The following is a 23690-nucleotide window of genomic DNA, read 5'->3' as shown; positions in this document are numbered from 1 at the left end:
ATGTAATTCTAATATGATTTTTTTTTCTATTAATCTAAAGGTCAGTCATGTATTTAATACATATAGTGATATGTAATTGTCAATCTTAAGAGTAAGATAAAATGATATGTATCATTGTACAAGTCCTTTAACAAATTCCCGATAATAACAATAATAGTGGAATTTTAATTTTTATGCTTAAAAACAAACATAAAAGCACATAAAATCTCTGATTAAATTTAAACGATTTTAAAAAAAGCTCAACAATCACATTAACAACTTTAATAATTAATCAACACAATTTTATGAAATACTAAAATACTAGTTCTAAAAAACCGTTAATATTAATATATAGTGTAATATAGATTTATCTTATCAAATTTAAATGCCAATTAATATATTTCCCACTACAAACCATTATGAATTAGCGAATTTATTCAATAGTTTTAAATCATATTTTTCTAAACTTTTTTCAATTATCATAACCATTTATTAATAGGCATAATTATGTTTATTTATAATTTATTTTATTTATTTATTTATTAATTTTTATTATTATTATTATTTATTTTTTTTCTTTGGAAGAATCAACACTGATATAGGTTGTATAGTATAATATACATAATATAATACTCAAACGTGTGACAGGTAAAGTGTTTTCTAATACTGAATTTATTTTTCATTCATTCTAATACTCTAATAAATATCATATAAATAACAGTCAAACAACACAAAACGTGTGAGAAACGTATAAGTGTTGTCGTGTCCATAGAATTTCGCTAGAAAAAAAACAAGAGGAGTGGTGGGTACAAGACGTACGAGAGGGAACGGTATAATGATAATATTATACCATAAATGGTTGTATTTTATCTCTGATTTATCATTGTTTCCGTAATCAATAATAATAGTAATAATAATATTATATATATACATATATAATAATGATATGATTTTTTTTAGAGGGCGACTACTCATAATCCTACCAATGGGGGTTGAGATGGCGTAGCGTCACTTATGAGATCTGATCGATATGTTATTCAAAACCCGGTGGTCTGTTCGTATCCCTGTTTGTACACCTTTCCCACGACGCTGGCTTTTCTCTGTAGAGCCGTGGTGGCACTCGGCTCGTCGTCGTTTATGTCCAACGCAGGGTTTATTCTGCCGTTGCGTTCATCTTTGCCCACCAGACCGGTGGTGACCGCCGCGCCGTACTGCGCTCCCTTGGGACCTGTGAAAAAACGTCACAAGTCATCATGTGCGCCCATTGCCACTAGGCGCGGTACGAATAGTGAAATAACGCGCGGTGCATATTGCGATCGGGAAAAAGTTTTGCAAGTTCATGGATTTGATCGGAAAATCCTAATCCAGCGCCGTTAAATATCGGTGCTGTTCAAATAGAAAGAAACGCGTTCGCGTCAACAATCTTTTGCTCGGCCTGTTATCGCCACGAAAGTACCCGATTCGCGTACACGTCCTAATCAGCAACCGGTCAACGGAATGTAACGGGAAGACTATACCAACATTCACCGGTCGGGTTGTATAATCACGCGTAAAATTACGTTTCTGATAATCGATGAGTCTTCCATCATTTTTATTACGTTTTTCAAGACCAGTGAAATAATTTTGAAATCGATTCGTTTTAGATTTCGGCGATAACTTTCGGCCACCTTTAACACGATTCAATACCGAGCCCAACAGTTACTAACGCAGTTCCTGCGACAGGGTACGGGGAAATGATTTCCGAAGTAGGTTCAGCTTACCCGAAGTCAATGTGGTCATCTGTTCTCCTTCGATAGGCTCGCCGACGCGCACTGCGTCTTCTGGTATGTTTACCACGCAATGGAACCAATCGTAATGTGGTGCCAGCATACCGTTGTGGAATAACCATCTAGAAATAATATGTAAACATGCACAAATTAGTGGCGTATTTAAGCGTGTTATAATAACTGAAGATCCCTTCCGACGGAAGATTGTTGGCTTTTCGTTACGAAAATCTATTGCATAATAACTCATGCGATAACTTTTCGCGAACATCATTACCGTATAGGAGGGATATACAGCAAGCACGTGTATGCTAAGGCAACATTTTCATAAACTCTTTGCGATCACTTTTAAGTGGTCCAACTTCATAATCAAAAATAAAATACGACATATTATTCTTGTCTTACTGCTCAGGTTTTAAATTACGGTACGAAATGGATCTTGTGTTAAGTTTAATTTTTATCTCAATAGGTATGTGTTTCTAAATAATTCTACTACAGCAATATAAATAATGATAGAAAAAATGATTAATCATTTTTAACAAGACAATGTATAAAACCGACGAATGTTAAAAAAATCAATCATTTTAGGTATTCTAAAAATTCTTAGACGTATGTTGCATAGTGTTTGGAAGTGATCAGAAACGCGGCACTCGGATGATCAATAGAAATAATGTAATGACGTATAGAAAATTAGTTTAATTATGAGCCAAGTCGCATTCCGTTGATTAATTGCTTTAACCAACGAGTGGCATCGCCTGTATAGTGTAAAATACCAAATACTGGGTTTCCAAACGTTCTATGAATTCTTTGTGCGTGGATCAGAGATGGAAATTATGTTGATTAATATGACGTATGCTAATGACATTCTCATTATAAAAGCAACTAAATGTAAGAACTTTCAAAATGTATTATAAATGTTATGGGTAGAGCACGAACATGGGGTAATGCGAACACTACCCATGCCTATTTGGTAAAGTAAACATATTTGTAAACCGTTTATTTTGTAGATTCAATCAACAATTTTTAAAAAAAAAACTTGTCTTCATAAAAAGAGAAATTTTATGAGAGTTTTAATAAATTAATAAATGAAAATAATGGAAATTCGGTAAATTTGACGAAATCAAAATATTATAATATACTATCTGAATTAAGAAAAAAGAACAAATAAATCAAAATGAAACTTTTATAAATATTTTATAAATGTCGGATTCAAAAAAAAATCGTTATGTGAAATAGCTAATGCATAATTTCTTTTCGGTGGTTAAAGTTTTAAAAAATGTTTGTGTAAAAATAATCATTTAACAAATAAATTTCGGAGTAAAGGTAAATCTGGGGAGATATTTTACCTAAAATATTATCCAAAAGAACTGTTCCAATAAATAACTATGTTTAATTTTATAAATTTTTTTATTTATAAAATAATAACTTAACAATTTACTTAATAATTTTTTTTTCGAATTAATATGATTCAGTTTTTTTTTCTACTTCATACCTTATGCATAGTACACTGTATAGTGTACACATTATACAATTCATATGAATAAGGTGTACTATATCCGGGAAATTTGTAACCTACTCTTTTTCGAACTTTAACCGTAACATAAATATTGAAAAAATAAGTAATCCGATTGCTTCGATATGACTATGATAGTCATACAATTATTATACAATGGTATTGTAGGTACATACAAATATAAAAAAAAACAGTTTTTGTTTAACTTTTTAAGAATACCATTTAAAACATAAACACTTTATACTTAGGTACAAAAAACACAGCCAATAAATTAGTTGAGAAAAACAGAAGAATCAAGATTAATGATATTCGAGAGAAAAGTTCTACGGAAAATGTTTGGCCCCATATACGATAGACAAACGAGGGAATGGAGAAAACTTCATAACGTGGAACTCCAAGGACTTTTCCAGAGGCCGAATATAGTTAAAGAGATCACCAAGCGGAAACTTAGTTGGGCAGGACATGCTTGGCGCAAACAGGGTACTTTAGTAAAATGGGTGATTGAAGAAGAGCCTAATGGAAAAAGACCAATAGGTAGACCTAAGTTAAGATGGGAAGATGGTGTGAAGAAAGAAGTGGAAAATATAGAGCCTGGTGTCAAGTGGAGAGAAGTAGCGGAGGACAGGGATAGGTGGCAAAATTTAGTGTTTTCAGGATGGTCTTAAAGGCCGTAACTAAAAAGAAGAATAAATTAGTTGACGTTTTAATATATAATATCAAAAAAATTAAACTAAAGTTTTTATCTTAACATTAACGTTAAATAAGGTTTTGAAAATTAATTAAAAAAGTTATCTTATTTCTAATTTGAAAAAGAACGTATTAACCCAAAAAATAATATGTGTTTTGTATTATTTAGTAAGAGTGATTAACAAAATTGAAGACATAATAAAGAATTATTCAACAATACAAATATTTTGTGATATTTTTTTTATAAAATTCTCAATATTGCAACACATTTCGAAAATACATGAAAAATATATTGTAAGCAATCCAAGCAATCCATCTTAAGCTTCGTTTCATCAAGCATTAATGCTATTACTCAAGTAGAGTTATAAGAATATTCAGGGGCGGATTGGCCTATCGGGAAATCGGGAATCTTCCCGATGGACCGGTCCTTATTTGGGCCGCTCTAGATTATTATATAATTACCAAAAAATAGTTTTATTTTGTAAAATAAATAAAAATCATTAAAAAAATAAATATATTTAAAGATGCATTAAGATCAAACTTTAGTTCAAGTTGTAACTGATTAATCATGTGACTTACCCAAAACTATTATAGCTATAATTATAGTAAAGTTATTGTAAATTTTACTAATTTAGGAATGAAACTAAACAAATTTTGAAATTAATATATAATAAAGCATTTTTTTAGGATGGGGTAAGGGTAAAATAGTTTAATTTGTGGTTCATGGGCCGGTTTTTTTCATGTTTCCTGGGCCGAAAATAATTGCCAATCCGCCCCTGAGAATATTCGAACACCACAGTGATCACTTAGGTATCGGTACGGCTCTGACGATAGGCCGACCGCTTGGTTCCCGGTTAAAAACAGAGGATTAATTGCTGGTCGGCTAAGTCCTTCGATGTATAACCACAACCTTTACCGAGGATATCCGCCACGAGCGATGCGAACAGTTATTATTTTAGCCGCAGCCCTCGTGTTGCGATGCCGTCCGAAGTGGTCTACTTACTTTGTGAACCACGAGACGAAGACCAATGTGAACAGTGAACAGAGCATGGCGGTGGTCCGGAACGGGAACAACTGTTTTTCACCGTCCCACCCGGGGAAATGTATCATTGGCTTCAGGCCCAGCAGTGGTTCTCCGCCGGCCATTCGTATGTAAAACGCGACTATGTAAGCGGCCAGCGAGCCATACGTATTGCAATGGTGTTTGAAGTGCACTACCATAATTAGCTGCGGGAACAGGATAACGTATACTAGGTCAGAGCACATAGACCACAGACCGTAAATGGACGGGATAGTAATGGCCATGGTTGTAGCCGAGAACGCAACGACCACGATGGACAACCGCATGACCCACACGATTTCCATTTCCGAAGCCTAAATCGAATATAAAACGTTATAATTAATGTTACTATTATTGTTATTACTATCGTTAAATTATTGTTAAAATTGATAAAATAGCGATACGTTGAGTAAAATAAGAATGGAGTATATTTGTAATATAAAAATAATAAATGTTCATTTAAGGTGTTCTTGAGGACGACATATAATTCGTGTTCAGTTTTAGGTAACCAAGAATTGAATATGTTTGAGCGAAAAATGTCTCAAATATTACATTAAAAAATCACGTTTCCAAGCGATTAGTTTTTTAACTCGTATAGTCACGCACAATTTACTTAAACACGATTTTTATCAGATTTGAATCGGATGTTGAATCGGAAACAATGTTGTTCCATTGGAATCATCAATCGAGAAACGTGAATTTCCCGAACACCTAATGCACGCGGTATCTTTATAAAAATTCCTGAACAAATATTTGAACGATTTTCGAAATACGTACTCTCCGTACCGACTATTTTGTAAACGATTGTTTGGGTACACCGTGACAAGCACCGACTTACGCTTTGCCGCAACAGCATCCGGTAGATGTTCCGGGCGAACATGGAACTGGCGGACAAGACGCTGGAGTCGGCCGAAGACATGATAGCTGCGGAGATCGCGCCCAACGCAAAAAATGCCACCCAGTCAGGGGTGAGATACTGCATGACCATAGGCAGCACCATGCTGGTTTCCTTCGGGGTCATCGGCCAAGGTCCGTCGTACTTTGTCTGATTCCAATCTACGTGGGGACACGGGTTAAATGCATTTTTAATTGATTTACTTGCGTGCAACGAACGGCGTTCGTTGTAGGTACACTATTAGTTTTTGATGACTCTAATCACGTTTTCATGTCCCAACAATTATTATATATTATACTACAATATTTTGTTAAAGGGCTTATGCCCTTTGATTATTATAATAAATAATGTTCGTATCACTCGCGGACAGAAAATACGAATCACAATATTTAATTAGAAATTCATAATTCTTGCGAACAGACCAGAACAATAATATTATACTATACTAAATGTGTCATATTGACTTGTTAACTCACGTTAACGCTGAAATGCACGGATCGAAATAAAACAGAAAATATGAGAATGAATAACATTATGAATCTTTTTTGACGAAACAAATGCGAATAAATGATTTTAGTAAATTTTAGTCCGTGAACATGAGGCTCTAAGATTTTAAGCTACAGTCTGGGAATGGCAAAAGTTAAGATTTACGTGTTATATTATGATAAAATATTATTTATTCACAATCAAGTGAAACGATATAGTTTATGACATCTTATACAAATACTGTTAAGTTTGTTATGAAAATTCTGAAGTATATGTATATTTCAAACTATACATTGACAATATAGTTGTGGTAAGTATGTTAGTAGTTAAAAATACTCATGAACCCTAATTTTAGAATCCGGATGATTACGTTGAATTATTAAATTTATTATGAAAAGTATCGTTGCGTACCCTCAATTTCAGCACGTCCAAAGTACTGTTCAATTTCGGTAAAACATTAGATTTTGATTTGCGTTATAATATACAATAACAATACTAAAAACTTAGAATTTTTTACTTTTACTCCAACTATAAAATCCATTTATAACTTCAATTAAATTTTCGATTTCGTATCGAAACTGCAAATTCTACACACCTGTAGCTCTGGCTACCATTCCGATGATAACCGGCGGTATTGCCATGATAAAGCATCCGAAAGCCGCGACGTATGATAGTATTTGAGCTTGAGATGCCGATTTACTAGACAACACTCGCTGGAAGTACACTTGCCATGGGATTCCACCGAACACCAACAACAACGCGTAGTCAATGTAGCTGAGGAAGTCTTTCCCTTTGATCTCACCTACCAGGTCTAAACCGGGCTTGTTGAAGTCCACTTTCTTATTGTACCATGCGAATGGAACGCTTAACCACTAAAACCACACATGAACACGTTATAATAATATTATTGTTATATTAAAATTCGTTACGCGAAATTGTTTTTATGCAAGTCATCTAAGAGAGTAGTTACGTTGGACACAAATATTTGAGGTAAAACATACAAAAAACAATAATTTATTTTTTAATTTCACTGTAAAAATCATATTATTAAATTGAATTAGTCTCGTTTGATTATTTATAACTGTAGTGCGTACAAGATTCATTCGTTGCAAAATAATAAAGATACATCAAAATTAACGTAAAATAAATATTAATCCTACCAGAACATCGTATAATAAATTTTTATAAAAATCGAGTGGTTTGGTCGCCATTGATTCGAATTTGAATCGTTATGTCCGTAGAAAAAAAATTTAGAGACAATAACTATAATATTATACAATGGGATAATTTTCTTGTCGATTTTTAGTATCAATTATTCGTCAAATACTTGTTTCAGCATTTTTTACGTTCGTTTTTCGTTCACCAAAGTATTATTATAGCTTAAGGGCGTACCTAAACGTAAATTGTGTCGGGGTGGATTTTAAGTTTACAGATAACCTGATAACCTGAACCAGATAACCTGAACAAAAAAAAAAAAAAAAACATATCAGAAAAAATTGTTATTCTTTATAATTTGATGGATATTTAATCTCTGATCCCATTAGTACGTCACTGTATTGACCACTAAATGATCTGACGAATAAATGACAATTTATCATTTTCGTGTAACAATTCCATATTCTTAAAATATAAATGTCTACTAAAACTAATGAGGTTCTGTTTTCAATTTCTTTTAACACACAATACAACTGTAAACGACTATTTTTGTGTGTGTAATTACACGTATAACGTTTATGTTGAATATATATAACACCTTAATTAGATTCTAAGATCCTTTTATAATGTTATTATAACATTAACGCTAACACTTGGGCTTTCTCGTGTAATTTAAGAATAACAACACTATAGTATTTACACGTAAGACGTAACCGTTAATTATAATAATTCTGTTTTTTTTTCCGTACTCATTTGTTTTAAAAAAAAATAAAAAATTTAAAATTTTTTATTTTATCATCTGAATTTTTGCCAAGCAATGATTGATGAGTATTGTAATACTGGGTTGAAAATCGTGTTAGTATATTTTTTTCTAGCATGCTGTCAAAATGTACTTCGCAACAAAACAAAGTTCACTTGATCCATGCTAATGAGTTAATAATTACCTAAATAAATGGTCAATCATTTTTACTAGAACAAACTAACAAACTATTCGATTGATGTAGAATACATTAATTTTGTCTAATTTTTATGGCACATTACAATATACAGTATTACTAACACCAGAAACAGTTTTTCCCGGTAACTAATTTCCACAAGACCTGTTTTTTTGCGGATTTTTTTTATTTATTTTTTTTTTTTCATTTTCCTGACACTTTGTTTTCGGAATGAAATAGACGACAAGAACACCGTAATACGTACCAGTCCGATGAATATGGCGAACAGTTGTATGACGTCCGTGTAAGCGACACTAGCCAGTCCGCCGAAAATCGTGTAGAACACGGCAATGCAGCAACTCAAGATGACACTGGTGGCCTGGTCCAGTTCGATGATTACGCTTAACGTGGCGCCTGTGTGCAAGCGTCAAATTTAAACACCGCGCGCTGATGGTGAACGGACGCGAAATGATTTACGTACCCAGTGCAGACAATATCCCGGCGGACCAGAACACTTCGCCGCAAAGGGCGGGCAAAAACAACAATCCACCCATACGTTCGCCGAAACAATCCTGAAGTGGATCCAACATAGTAACGTACCCTTGTCTACGCATCGGGTCGGCAAAAAATATTCCACCTGTTTTGATTTTTGATCGTGTGAAGATTGAACATACAAACACACACACAAGAACACATCATATATTTAAATTTTGAACGACTTTTGTCCGCACTAATGAAATATTTGGTGTATTTCATCTGAGAATGATAACGTATTTAATCAAATAAAAAAAATAAATAAAAAATAAAAATTATCGTTTTTACAGCAGACAAAAAAATATCATGTACTTTGGCCACAGTAATTATTACCAGTTCTACGATTATCGTGCAAGTTATTTAATTCCACGTTCGCTAAAGTAGTCGTATTTATATTACGCGTGACACTTTCTGTCATATTTTAAATTGCTCTTAATCCATTTTAATTGAAAAATTTAAATTCGTTATAATAGTTTAGTTAACATATTTTTTCGTTTAAATAAAAACAAATAATATTGAATTTATAAAGAGCTCATGAAGGGTTTCATTAAGGCAAATATAACTAGATACTCGAATTTAATTTTGATAATAATTTTAAAACTTGTGAATCGCAAAAAAATTGGTAAATATATACTTGAATCACAGTATGACAATTAGATCGCATGGACAGTCTGACATAAAAACAGATAATAAATAAATAATTTTCAGAAGAAAAAAGTTGACAAAGTAAAATCAATTGAATAAACAATTTTTTTTTTTTTTAACTTAATTAAAAATACATTTGTATCAACTTGAAATTAAAAGAATATAAAAGACAGAGAGAAGAGTAAAAGAAAAAAAGATATATATTAAATAAAAATTTAATTATAATAACAAGCCCTCTGAGAGGAAAAACTTAATGATAGCTTTGATCAAGGATAGATTAGAGAATTGGAAGACATATGGCAGAGTAAAAGGAACGTTGTTGGTAAGACATACAACAAAATGAAGACGCCGGCTATAAAGAAGATCAAGACAATTAAACAAAATGTGAGAAATTTTACACTAAGATCCTAATAAATATATTTTAAAAGTTACAAAATTTGTTCATAACAATAATTTCACGTTTAACTAATTCTTGAATATTTTAAATATTTAAATTTACAATTCCGATTTTAAGAGAAGAAGTGGAAGTTTTTCTTCTGATTCTTTTGTTGTTTATTTACAACAAAAATAATTTAGTTTCTACATTTTGTATACAAACAAGTAGTTTATGTGTAATTCGGTTGACAATCGATGTGTTTTGATAAAATAATAAAATATGAAATTGAAATTAAATATTAATATTAAATGGTTAATACTCGTGAATGCATATATAAATAAATAAACAAATAGTTTATACATAGAAACAAATGAATAAGTGCTTTGCTTGGAGTATTATTATATTAGTAAAATACGAATGATTTCAAATTAAAAATATAATATTCCAGACTAAGCGTTTGTTTATTCATTTCTATACATAAACCGTTTATTTATTTATTTATTTATTGATTTGTTTTAACCACGTTGTTTTCGTTTATTACGGGTAAAAATCGTCTGGGTTGCAAATTTTAATTATATTCGTTTTTCCCCGCACGAATTAATTCCCACTGGGTATTATGAGTAGGTCCATTTTAAACTGGGAACACGCGTTCGATATCGATTCACGGCAAAACCGTCGGTCCACGCGAGATGTAGATACGTTTTTACAACGATCGTAAAATCGAGTGCATGTGTATCTACATGGGCGCAAATAGAGTCCAAATATTGGGATGCTGAAATTTCTGAAAGTAAAATAAAATGGTATTTAACCGCAATTACTATAGATTATATAGATCTGAAAAAAAAACGGGAATGCAACATTCGAACTCAGGGGTGTTAAAAATCCTATTTTACCCCCTTAGTTGTGTCAATGCGTATCTACATCTCGAAATGTATGACTGACTTCAGTTCCGGAGCGCGTTTGATAATATCGAATATAATATTATGTCGAAGGTACCCGATGAAGTGAGTAATAATTATTTACGTGACAATTACGATCATTGCAGCGTACCCGCGGTCCATTGTTTACGTGAGGACAACGTGTATGAAGTTTTGTTGGACTTACCGAAGACCAAGCTCAATGCGTATCCAAACGGAGCCTGGCACCACAGCAAACCTGACGTGAAAATCGCCTCGGCTGTCCCGTTAATATATCCTCCGCCGACCCAAGTCGCTGAGCATAAAATCGTACAGAGAACGGGTTCAGATTAGCAATTACGTCATAAATACAGTGTACTCTCGATTATCCGCTGTCTTCCGGGGATACAAAATTATTTATATATACATTATTAATCATTATCGGTTTAATTTGATTGCGATAATCGATCACGCGATAACGCAGATTGTACATAACATTGGCATTTAATCTAAAAACACGTACACCTATTTAGTCTTCTGTCTACTGTACAAACACATACCTATCGACTAAAACTTCACATTTCTGTTTAAAGTGTTTTGCGTTGTTTTAATTTTAATATTTTTATCCACGGATTATCCGTGGATGTCGCACACCCTAATCTGCCACCCTATTCTGCGGATAATCGAGAATACACTGAATATATTGTTTCTCCGTATAGCAATTACCCGTCATGGTGAATATGCCGACGAATAGTCCAATGTTCCTGCCAGCCAACATGACCTCTTCCTCGGAGTTCCCAGTATGCTTCTTTTTCCCGGCCCATAGCCCGACCGCCAGGATCAAGCAGTAGAAGAACACTATGGATATGACGCCAACGACGTTCATTTTCTGCGGACACGGTGCACATAATATTATTGCGACGGTTTTACGACGCGAAAAACAAAAACCATAACATCATTGTCGCAGACGTGTACAGAGTACGGTCTACGACGACACTCACGGGCAATGTTTGTCGGACTAAGTGTTCTGTGTCTCAAGTCCTTCTGATAAAATTCGTTTTCCCTCGACGATCGGTTCTCTTTTTTTTTCTTTTCGATCTACGCTGGAACTCAGTACAGATTTACTACTCGCGCGTTATCACACATTCTCAGTAACAGAACGTCGTATTGGTTTTATTCCGATTTTTATTTTTCACAGCAAAAAAATTTCGATAAAAATGTATTCAACAAAATTTAAACAAATATAGGATATGTATATTGAAACACTTTTTGTTAACAGGTTTTTAGGTAACTTTCACGAAACGTAAACTCGGTTCACTGTATTGATTTTTCTTTGATACCGATTTTACTGCTCTCTTTTGTTCTGATATAAGCTCAGAATTGTAGCGAACAACAATCGCCCCAACGCAATGACGTTTTCTGCGATGGACTATTGCGTGTTTTGAACCCTAGGCTGCACATCAGTCCGATTATTGGATTCTATCTTGTACAGAAACATTTAAAATGAATCCAAATGCCCTATAAATGGTAACAAAATAAAAATAAACTATGTTAATGAAAATTATCAAGTTTTATTACCGCGTAAATCAACTTAAACCAAATAACAATAATATTGAGAACTAATGACATATTTGATTTCAAATTTATAGTTTTTGTTTTTACATTTTGTTTAACTAATTATTTTCATTAATTTTCAAATAACGTATGAATTTATTATTATTAATAAACTTAGAGTAGGTAAATTCAATACAAATGATCTAATTATTATTCATCTAATAAAAGTATAATGATACTCTGCTATCAATAATCAAACATATTTTTAAATATTTATCTATTGACAGTATCAATCAGTATCAATCATACCACTCAGAAGTTCTAAGAGTCGATATATTATTTTTATGTATTTTGTATGAAAATGAAATAAGATACTTTTTTACGTATAATTATTCAGTACAAAAGACCGAAGTAATAAAATTTAGAACAGTACCGAACCACATAATTTATTTTGGATAATTTAAAAACTAAATCAAAATAAATATTCTTACTATTAATTTAACTGATAAAATACATTTATTTTGACGGATTATATTATTAAAAATTACAGTCATGAAGGAAATCGGAGTTATGAATAATACCTATGCAAAAAAAAGGTAAATATAATTACAACCGTATAACAAATATATATATTGTTCTTATCACACACTTTTTTCCTTTATTATGATTGCATAATATGTAGTTTAAACATTGGCTACCTAATTGTAATAAAACTTAGACACGAAACGGATATTATACATTCTAGGAATTTTTACATTTATATACACTATGTAATGTATTTTATGAAGTACTATAATTTTAATTCCAAATCTAAGTGCCTTAAGACATTTTGGGTATTCTAAAAAAAAATGTTATTTCAACACATTTCGCAAAATGTTACGTTTAAGAATATGTAGACTATAATTATATTCAAGCATATAATCAGTATTATATAATACAATAACATTATGTTTTACAAATGGAAAGGACAGAAAAAATAAATAAATAATTTATTTTGGTAAATTTTCGACCAATTATAAATTAAACTTATCATGCACTAACCGTGTATAGTACGATGAGATTAAAAAATACTATGTTTTTAAATAAAAATAAATAGATGAAAAAACATTTGAGATCAATAACTATTTATTATAGACTTCTGAGAAAAATCTCATTACCGAGGTCGGTTGTTAAATTATTTCCTAGTAAAAATTATAATTCCTTTAATTTGTGGAACTAAATAAATGTTGCTGTACATCACCTCTTTTCCACCGAAGCAAAATCGAAACATAAAATAAATTAAAAATAAGATAAAAGAATACCATAATATTTCATGAAAAAAAATGTCATTGGACAATATAGACAAAGTTGTAATGGGTTTTTAACCCGCCAAAAAGCAGAAATTAAACCCCCAGTTATTGAACGCAATCTCCTGTAGGTTTTTGGTTAAATAGTGCACAAATAAAAATCTCAGTAGCTTTCGGTAATGATCATTGGTGTGTTTAAAATATGACAACCATACAAAAACAAAAACATTGAAATACGATTGTACACACAGTTAACGAATGCCAAAAATACATTAATTAAGATCATTTATATTTAAAAATAAAAGTGTTAGTTGCCTTTTATTTATCTTATAACCTGACACAACTATTAGTAACATCACAACCATAAATGTGGCAATGGTATATTACAACTTCTAAATAATAATATCATAACAATTATATTTTTTTAAATTAAAATATTTAATAAAGGACTAATAACATTTATAATTTATTTCGATAAAATATAATATTTTTCTAAAGGATGAATTATTTTATATGGCTTGTGACTTATGTATTTTTTTTTGAAAAAAAATTCCAAACAATAACTTACAATTTTTTTAATTTTATATAATATTATAAACTGATATACCGTAAGAGATTTACGACTAGAAAAAAAAAATAAAAGTTTGTTGATACTCAATCTTTTCGTAATTACATTGTAATGGTTTAGTACCAGAATATCTAATTTTTGACGCTAACCTATTCTAATCATTCGAATATAATAACATAAAATTAAACAAACGTCGACATTCAAACTAATCGATCAATAGAGAAAAATGCACAGTCTGTAAAAAATTTTGCGTGACTACATCTGCAATTCTGTTGAAGAAAAAGGCTGTTTCTGAATTAGTTTGTTTCAAAATGTAAGAACTGCAAAACTGCAAAACACATACATGTTATTTGACGTAATCGATTAGCATGGAGCACGAGGTATATAAAAGGCATGCCAAGCAATAGGGAATTTTCAATACGACTGACGTTTAAATGTTAAACTATTCATGATGATTATGTGTCGAACAAATACCATTAATGGATTATAGGCAGTTTTGTAGAGAATACATTAATAACTAAAATACCGTGCTAAATAATTTAAGTCACAAATAATGTAGAAAATTATATAATACAGAAAATACAAGTAATTAAAAGTATTTTGGAACGTGAATGATATGCATAGATATTAAAGTAAAGCATCTATCTTTTTTTTCTTTCTATATTTTATTTTTTTGAGATTAAACTTCTGGGTATCTTGTATTAAATGTGATTCATACTTTTTGTATAAAATATTGAACTCAGAAAGCACATTTGAATAAGGTCATTTATCGATTTCCTCTTAATAACTTACTTAAACGAAAATGAAAACTTAAAATTGAAACTTTGTCCAGTAAGCCTTTTTATAAAAATATATAGTAACAAAGTTCAAAGCTAAAAAAAAAGTATAGTATAAGTAAGTATGACAAATATAATAATAAAGAACTAATATTAAATATAATAATAATAGTAACAGTCATAACCAAGAAAATAACTAAATAATTTAAACAAGTAAATGTAAAGCCATAAAAACATTTTGTCCGAATACATTACATGACATGGAAAACCAATCAACATGATTCCTTATACGGTTCGCCAATGATAGAGCTCTGGGGAAAAATGAAAAAAGCTTTTACGACTTTTATGGTTTTATAGCTGTAACACCATTTTTAGTATGGGAAAGCCAATTTTGTAAAAATACCTACAGTACATTTTTTTTTTTTTTATTTATTTAAAATATAACATTAAAATAACCTTACCAAAAATAATATTCAGATTATTGTATGAACAATATATACTAGAGATCAAATAATTTAAATAATTTCTCGTCAAAAACGTTCTTTTGAACGCATAACGAAAAGGACGATGAATAGCTGTCAGAGGATGTCGTGTTTATAGATCGTTTTATCGCGCACACGATTCAGACGAATTATTTCCCGTGTGGCTGTGCGGACAACTTTACGTGCTTACCCACAGCCACGAAACCCTTTTCATAAACGATTTCGATCGCACATACGAGATCGTGGAACAGGCGACTCAAATCATATCGGAACTAAAACCGCACTATACGTCATTCACTGATGTAGAGTAATAGTGTACGCCTTAAAATTTTACAGTCGTTTGTGGGCATGTGGCTCTGAGTTTTCGGAAAAAGTGGAAACGTATATTAATAACCTGCTACTGATCTTGAAACTCTGGAACATAAATAATGTAGTGCGTGATATTGAAATAAATCACCGCGCAATTAAATTTGACTGTTTGTGGTAAACTTTACGCAACAACGATAACTGTATGTTTACCGTGTAAAATGTACGTATACGGATCAATATGCAGAAATATTTACATTTGAATTCATAACGCTCGGTGGAAATTATTGAATTTGTAATTTGTTGAGTGTACGCATTAAATCCCTCACGCAGATCGTTTAATTTATAGCACCGATTGTTATCCTTAAATTTTAAAATTAGTTCTGAAATTTAATCAACATTTGTAAAAAAACACATTGTTTGACATTGTTATATAATCAGATACGATCAAATTAATATAATAAATATACGTTATTAAGTTAATCCGTTGGGAACGGATTTATATGTAATAAAAATACAGAAATATGTACATATGCATGTAAGTATAATTTATAAAATATGTGCTAAAAACATCCAAATATGTAGGAAAAAATTTAATTAAAAAAAAAAAAAAAAAAATTATAATTATTAAATTATCAAAATGATTTGTTGCATTGAATTATTACAATATCTTTTAAATTATCAAAAATTAAATGTCACCTATTAGATCTGAAAATATTTTTAAAACGGCTAAATGATCGTTCCACATCAACCTACATCGGTTGATTAAAGTATATTTAAAGCGCATAATATCAGAAGGCGATAATTCCAAATTTTTAGAAGGGTGTCTACCTTTCATTATTTCATTGATTGATTTAAAATCAATAGAGCCTGGAATTTTTTTCTGTAACAGCATGCGTTTTCTTTTTTACAACATCTATTGGTCCGTTTACGAGTTTTCATTTTGCAATCGTTGATTCGACAATTTGCATACTTCCATTTAAGGACATATTCTTGTTTCTAATTTTGTAAATGTATGTGCAATAAAACTAAAATTCACTGAGATGAAAATTAAATTAGTTTTTAATGTTTCATTTTGCATAATATTTTAAGCTTTTCTAATAGCGATAGAAGTTACTGGATCTAATTTTGAAATAATTTCTTGTACTTTTGTACAAAGAAAACTTATGAATGATGAAATGATAAAATATGTTTAAAAATATTTACAAATTAGTGAAATATGTAAAAATATGTAATTATACCAAAATATGCAAAAATATGTAAAATAAAAATAGCATCATATTAATAGGAATGATTTAAATCATGAACATTTCTTATCGAATCTTAAATATCTCGTTTTAATAAAAATATGTATTTACATATAAATCCGTTCCCTTTTAATCAATATAACAATATAAATTGTTTCTACTAGCTGTACCATATTGCTAAAGAATACTTTCATCGATATTTCCCTATTCATAAAAGATAATTTTTATTCGCCAGTAGCTAGTACTTCACAAAATAAAATTCGTTTATGAGTTGAAATTCTCAAACTTAATCAATGTGAATTTGATGTAGGAAATTGCATTGTTCAGTACTGCTCTTGTAAATAAAGTATAACATATATACAAGGGAAAACAAAATAAACAAAACTGTAAATAGCATTTTTCAAGTATGATTATTTTTCTTTCGAGCCTTGAAGGTTCGCAGAAGTAATGAAGTTTTAACATATACATGTGTTCTTAAAAAAACAATGGGTAAGTTATCTATTTAACGAATTACGGTTAGAATGTAAACTTTTTATATGAACAGGATACCTGAAAATTTTATTAAATTAAGTATATTGGAAGGTTAAATCAATAAGTTCTACTGTGTTAAATTATAAAAAGAGCTATTCGATTAAAGGTAATTTTTTTTACTCATTTATTTTTTAAAAATTATATTTGGGGTCGAGGTTAATTGTTGTTAAGTATTACTGAATTTTATGAGCGTCATAATTTTTCTTTATTTTCATATTAAAAATATAATACTTCCCATGGTGGTGTCAATATTTGTATAGTATTTTACCGAATCGTAATTAATCTCAAATTAAACTATGCTACTTATAACTAATAAAATAAGTATTCGGTTAACCAGTAAGTAATGATAGCAGAAAGTGTATTGTATTTTATTATCACACAAGATATTTTATGTATATGATGCTACAGTAAAAAAATTGTTCATATTTTTTAAACAAATAATTTAATTCGATTGAATCAGTAAACGTTGTATTTAAACGAAATAATCACATTAATAAATCACATTATTTATAGCGCATTTCGAAATGACTTTGTTTGACAGGGTCAAAATCGTTTTACGAAAAACAACACTACCGCTGATTATCTACATATCGTTAAATAAATTATAAAATCTTATGGACTCACAATTAACATTCATACTTATGTAAATGAATTTTAATCTTACTTAATTCATAGCTTGATGTGTCATATAAAATAATTAACATCTCTTGTTATTATTTTGCATATGAAATTATCAGATTATAAAATAAAATAACTATAAAAACAAAATAAAGTTCAGTTACATGAATTACAACAAAATGATAAGTTATTAATAAACTATAAGATGATATTACAAACAAACTTATATGATAATTATAAAGGATTATAGCTAGAATTTAATATATAATAAGCAGACTTGGTAGCTTTTGAAGTATTAGCTTACACTCTTAACTCAAGATCTTCCATCCATTTCACTGAATTTCTCTCTACTTTGTGCAGTTTCTCCAGATCTCCAACGAAATGTGTTTGTGGACAATTATCAACTATATGGCGCATCGTTTGACACACTCCACATTCACAGAGCAAGGTTTCTGCCTTTCCCCATTTTTACATTAGGTAGTTACATTTTCCTTGTTTCGTTCTTGCTCCGTATAGCGCCCTCAGAAGCTTGAAACCCGGAACTCTCAGTTCTGGATTGTTTATCAGTGAAACGTTCCATACACCAGAGTTTTTCCATCGTTTCTTGCAGATTTTCTCCATTGCGTCTTTTATTGGTTCCAAATCCCATATCGGGTGTCTTGATTTCAATATTTTGGGAGAAAGCACTGTGAAGTCGTCATGTAGAGGGATCTCAGGATATTTTATAATTATTTTGAATTAATCTTTATGTGTGTTGCAATCTACGTAAGACTGGTAGGACTATATTCCATGTATCGGTAACCATTACACCTAGGTGGATCTAATTCTACCGGTGATGATTTGCATGGTATGATTAAGTTCCGTATCAACTTTGTGGCAATGTATTCTTCTTGCCCAGGCAAGAACGCAATATGTACGCTAATGCTTTTGCAGATATCCGTAAAACCTTAGCATTGCTGCCCCAATGAGAGCCTACAATTTTGGAAGTAATGTTGTTTCTTGATAAGCTTTTTTTTCGCATCCTCCAGGTGTTTTTTAAAAGTCAAAACCCTGTCGATTTTCACACCCAGATATTTTGGATTCAAAAACATAAATAAAAATAACATTTGTTAGAATGGTAAAACTTGAGGAATTACTTAAATTCAGTTTATCACAACACGTGAAAAATAGCAGTTTGCCCTAACCATAAGACAATATTCAGCACTAGATGACTTGATTAATTTAAACTAACATCATATCTAACAATTATATATGTTTTTCGAAATCCTGAAGACAATCGATGTAAAGTTGTTCACATTCGCCAAGTCAGCAGTTACGGCTAAATGGTCAATACAACATTTATTTCGTTTAATACAGTATTTTTCATATACTATATATAGCTATACAAGTGACTTGTTTTGAGACTGTAGCCCGTGGAGATAAAAAGTATTTCGGAAAGAAAAAAGTTCTACGGTATCATTGTAGCACATTATTTATTACGGTGATAGATAAAACTACAGACGCGTTGTACATACGATGTTGATTTGCGAAATGTTTGTAAATGGAAAACATGAAATATTTAATGTAATAATATCTCACGTGACACGAAAAATACTCCAAAATCGATGAAATGCGGGAAGGATAGCATATTTCTTGTATAATGATGCCCAACCCTTATTTTCTTAACAAACGTTTGCCCGCATACGCGCGTCAATAACTATCAAATATAAAATGACCGTACACTGCTGGTACAAGCTTCTTGTATACTTTTTAACGATAATTACTAGTCGTATAAACCATACTTGTATAATTCGAATCGTACTAGGAAAAATTGATAATAATTAAAGATAATAAAACAGACAAACTCATAGTACACACACACCCGTATACACACTTGACACCACGACAGTTGGGTAATTCATTAATGATGCCATGTTAATTTACTTCAGAATCACAAAGTATTCGCGTACCCCGAAAGCATATTTCCATTGACGATAAATTAACCATCTTCGTTCCGTGCACAACGGCGACTTGAGCATACGCTTTTTATTAATTTTACACTGTCGTTGTTACACGTAATAACGTCTTTTTTTCGAAAATATTTTATTCGTAATGCAACGCATTCATCCATGGCGGGTTTTATCTTAAACGCATATTTTGTTCTCGATGTTACCGAATAAAATAACAAGAGTGTTACAAGTCCGCATAAATTTATGCAAATGTACATAATCACATACTGTTGTATACTCGTAGACTGACTGGGTTGGTCAAGGTATGATTGATTTCAAAATACGGTGAAACTTATTCTTTATCGAAAAATTTTAAATCAAAACCACTATAAATGTATAACCTTGCAAAAGCTTGTGATTGTATAATCATGCTTGAAAAATTATTTCGATAATGATTTCGAAACATTTAAGAGAGTTTCCGAACAATTGAGTCTAAAACTAATTTAAACAATATTAATTAACATCGTTCTGAACGTCTACGTCTGCAGCAACGGATGGAGGTGGTCTGGTTGACAATTTAGCGGCCGAAAGTCTAATGATCGAAATATCATTCGTTCGAACACTTTTTTGATCGAAAAATATAACATCAAAAATGCAAGCGATCGAAATTGTATTTTGAGGTAATTATTGCCGTCAGTTATGCGTATCACATCTTTGTTTTTTTTTTTTATAAATTAAATTATTTATATTTAATAACATTCCTCCATGAATGCTAAGAACACTATCAATATTCATATTAAAATATAAAAACCTTAAACTAAAAACTAAAAACTTTATAATTTAAAGTTTTCCTAATATACATTAGTTTATATTATAAACTAATGTATATTGGACAGTCGAGAAGTCCTGTAAATACCTACTACGATAAATCTACCAAGTTGCATCTATAAAAATATTAGATAAAGTCAGACGCGAATAAAAGGGGTGGCTATGGGAATTGAAGCCCCTCCCCCTTAAATATTAGATAGAACCATATAAGACGTAGTTACTTAAAATATTTAAAAAATCAGACAGAAGAAAGACTTTATATTAATCAACATACGCAACAAATTATGACAGTAACTTAATTTGTAAGCCCCCTCTTTTTTGATTTCTAGATCCGCGCCTTGATAAAGTAATCAAAAATCTAATGATTAATTTTACTCCAACCAAAAAATCTATTCGGCCAAAAAAATTTCGACCATATTAATAAAATATGTGACCATTTGGTTTTTGGCTATAAAATGATTCGATCACATATTATTTTCATCATACTTAACCATCGACCAAATGATTCGCATCAGCACCAACAGTACAAGAATACCAATTATTGACGCGAGCGGTCGCGGTAGTTTTGATTTAACTGATTGACATCGTATTTCGGTTAGATGAATTTCATTTTTCAGTAATATGCGAAATGACATGCACTGCACACATCAAATTATAATATTCCACGGTAGGCTTAACAGTTTTTATGCGACCATTTGGGTATAATAGAAATTATGTGAATGGCCATGACTCCATCGTGTTCCTAAACCGTGTACATAATTCAAATACAATTAGCTAGATGGTTACAACACATGGTTCAAGATATTTCGAATTCGACCGTCATTAAATATAATGTGTCAAAGAAAAATATTCATAAAATGCATTCAGAGTAAAAAAAAATTTACAGGGTCATCCACATAGTTGATCGACATCGATCTCAATCGTTTTATGATTGAACCGTTTGTTTTGTACATTAAACTAGTTGGTTAACTATATAATTATTATGACATAGAGTTTCGAATTGAACCAGTTGAAATGCAATTTATCTTCTTCGACCGTATGATTGGAAAAAAAAATAATAATCACCAGTTATAACCGTGACGTGTTAGTACTAAATCTATTGTATATACGAGTACATAATATTTTTATTGTTATATACATTTCGATGCACATTGCGTTTGGTGCATCGTCGTGGAAGTAAATGAACTAAAGTGCAGATATATACTTTAACAGTACAGTTATATATTAACTACAATATTCTAAAATCCAATAACCAACACATATTTTATTTCTCTGGAGATAATGATTGAAAGGTGCCGCTGATTATTGTGAGCAGCATTCATGTGTGAGGTACTGTAAAAGTTCAATTGTGATTTTATGCTAATGCTATTAAAAAAAAAAAAAGAATTCGTTCTATTTGAACGCTAAAAGTAATTCGAACAACTCTCTTCGGGATAGTAAAAGAAGTTCGTTCCGCTCACCATCGTTCCCGCGAAAATTTATATTTCCTATTCGATGAACAAAATACCTAAAACTAAAGTGTGCTCGTCATGTTTTAAACTTGCATGAACATAACTTATATAATATTCTAGAACCATTATCATTGCAATGTTATATCGTATTATTATTGTACATCAACTGTTATAGAAAATCTTCCTTTTGTAACGTGTTACACAATATTCGGTGAAAACCGTTCGGAATCTTACACAAGACTAAATAAACATTTCGTCGTCTGGCTGATTTGGCACCGCGAAATATATCGAGACAATAACGTGCAAACATTTCCGGCTCGTATAATGGTGTGTGTATCGGATACTGAATTAAGACGCATTTGTAATGCGTTATGCGAAAATCTTAATCGGCAACGATACAATGGACCATTAACGATACAACGTTTGTGTACAATTGTGTCCATTAAAAACGTTGGAAAGATGAAAGCCATCAACGAGCGTAAGTAATCGAACGAGCCAATTGTTTCTAAATCTGAATACGATAGGATTGTTTCGCGGAGGTTTTCGATTTTTGATCGAGGAGAATCCACCGCGGCTGCCGCGGCGATGCACGTACGTGTAACGCAATATCGTTCGCGTAAAACGCGTTACTAAATACACGAACAGGTAAACGGGTAATAAAAATGTATACGACTCACCTTTGATGACGCGTCGAGGGCGCACGGAACGATGTGTTACAAATAACGCGTTGAGACGTTATCGTCGATGTGGTGTTGTGTTTGTTTTGTTTTTTTTTTTTTGTTTTCTATTTTTTTTGTTTTTTTATATAAAAAAAAATCGTATCACTGTGTGGTCGCCATGCTCGCTAATTACTAATGCTGCCGATCGAGGCAGACTGGTACGGTGGTCCCGACGACGGCCGAACTCGTCATATTGATCCGCCGCCGAGGTCCTGTTAAAGGGTCGAGTGCGCGCGCGCTCACTGCGTGTACGAGCGCGCGCGCCGCGCACAGCAAATGCCGTTAGCTACGGTTCGGGACGGACGCACGTGCGACGGGTAGAACAGGGCGGGAACACACCTATTTCCGCGGTTCGTTTTTTCTTGTGCCCCCGTCACCCCCCGAAGCCCTGTCGACGTCGTCCTTCCGTCCCTAGTGCCGCGCACCTCTTCGCGAGTGTACGCACGCGCACGACCGTCTCGTGCGAACAGGG

General features: G+C 31.7%; 1 protein-coding gene across 1 annotated transcript; it reads right to left on the bottom strand.

Annotated features, from left to right (window-relative positions):
• Nucleotides 1-537: 537 nt before the first annotated feature.
• On the bottom strand, nt 538-23402 carry LOC112682536 (high-affinity choline transporter 1). The gene is made up of 11 exons (XM_025553168.1): nt 23177-23402; nt 11926-12442; nt 11651-11813; nt 11133-11240; nt 8955-9110; nt 8739-8887; nt 6979-7255; nt 5841-6058; nt 4946-5316; nt 1740-1867; nt 538-1207 (listed from the first exon to the last, which is right to left on the bottom strand). The coding sequence occupies exons 3-11, from the start codon at nt 11808-11810 to the stop codon at nt 1017-1019; spliced, it is 1758 nt and encodes a 585-aa protein (XP_025408953.1). The 5' UTR covers nt 11811-11813; nt 11926-12442; nt 23177-23402; the 3' UTR covers nt 538-1016.
• Between the last annotated feature and the right edge of the window lie 288 nt (nt 23403-23690).

Source organism: Sipha flava, unplaced genomic scaffold (assembly GCF_003268045.1).
Source record: "Sipha flava isolate LNK unplaced genomic scaffold, YSA_version1 206_pilon_pilon, whole genome shotgun sequence".
NCBI classification, from domain to species: domain Eukaryota; kingdom Metazoa; phylum Arthropoda; class Insecta; order Hemiptera; family Aphididae; genus Sipha; species Sipha flava.
The sequence above is the reverse complement of the archived record's forward strand: the minus strand, read 5'-3'. Positions and strand labels throughout refer to the sequence as shown.

What these genes read in the sequence shown, in the direction of transcription:
- LOC112682536 (XM_025553168.1), bottom strand. Translation starts at nt 11,810, where the DNA reads ATGAACGTCGTTGGCGTCATATCCATAGTGTTCTTCTACTGCTTGATC. An exon ending in CGCATTGAGCTTGGTCTTCG is followed by an intron (nt 9,111 to 11,132) that starts GTAAGTCCAACA and finishes AAATCAAAACAG; the next exon opens with GTGGAATATTTTTTGCCGAC. An exon ending in GGATGCTGTTGCGGCAAAGC is followed by an intron (nt 5,317 to 5,840) that starts GTAAGTCGGTGC and finishes TATTCGATTTAG; the next exon opens with GCTTCGGAAATGGAAATCGT.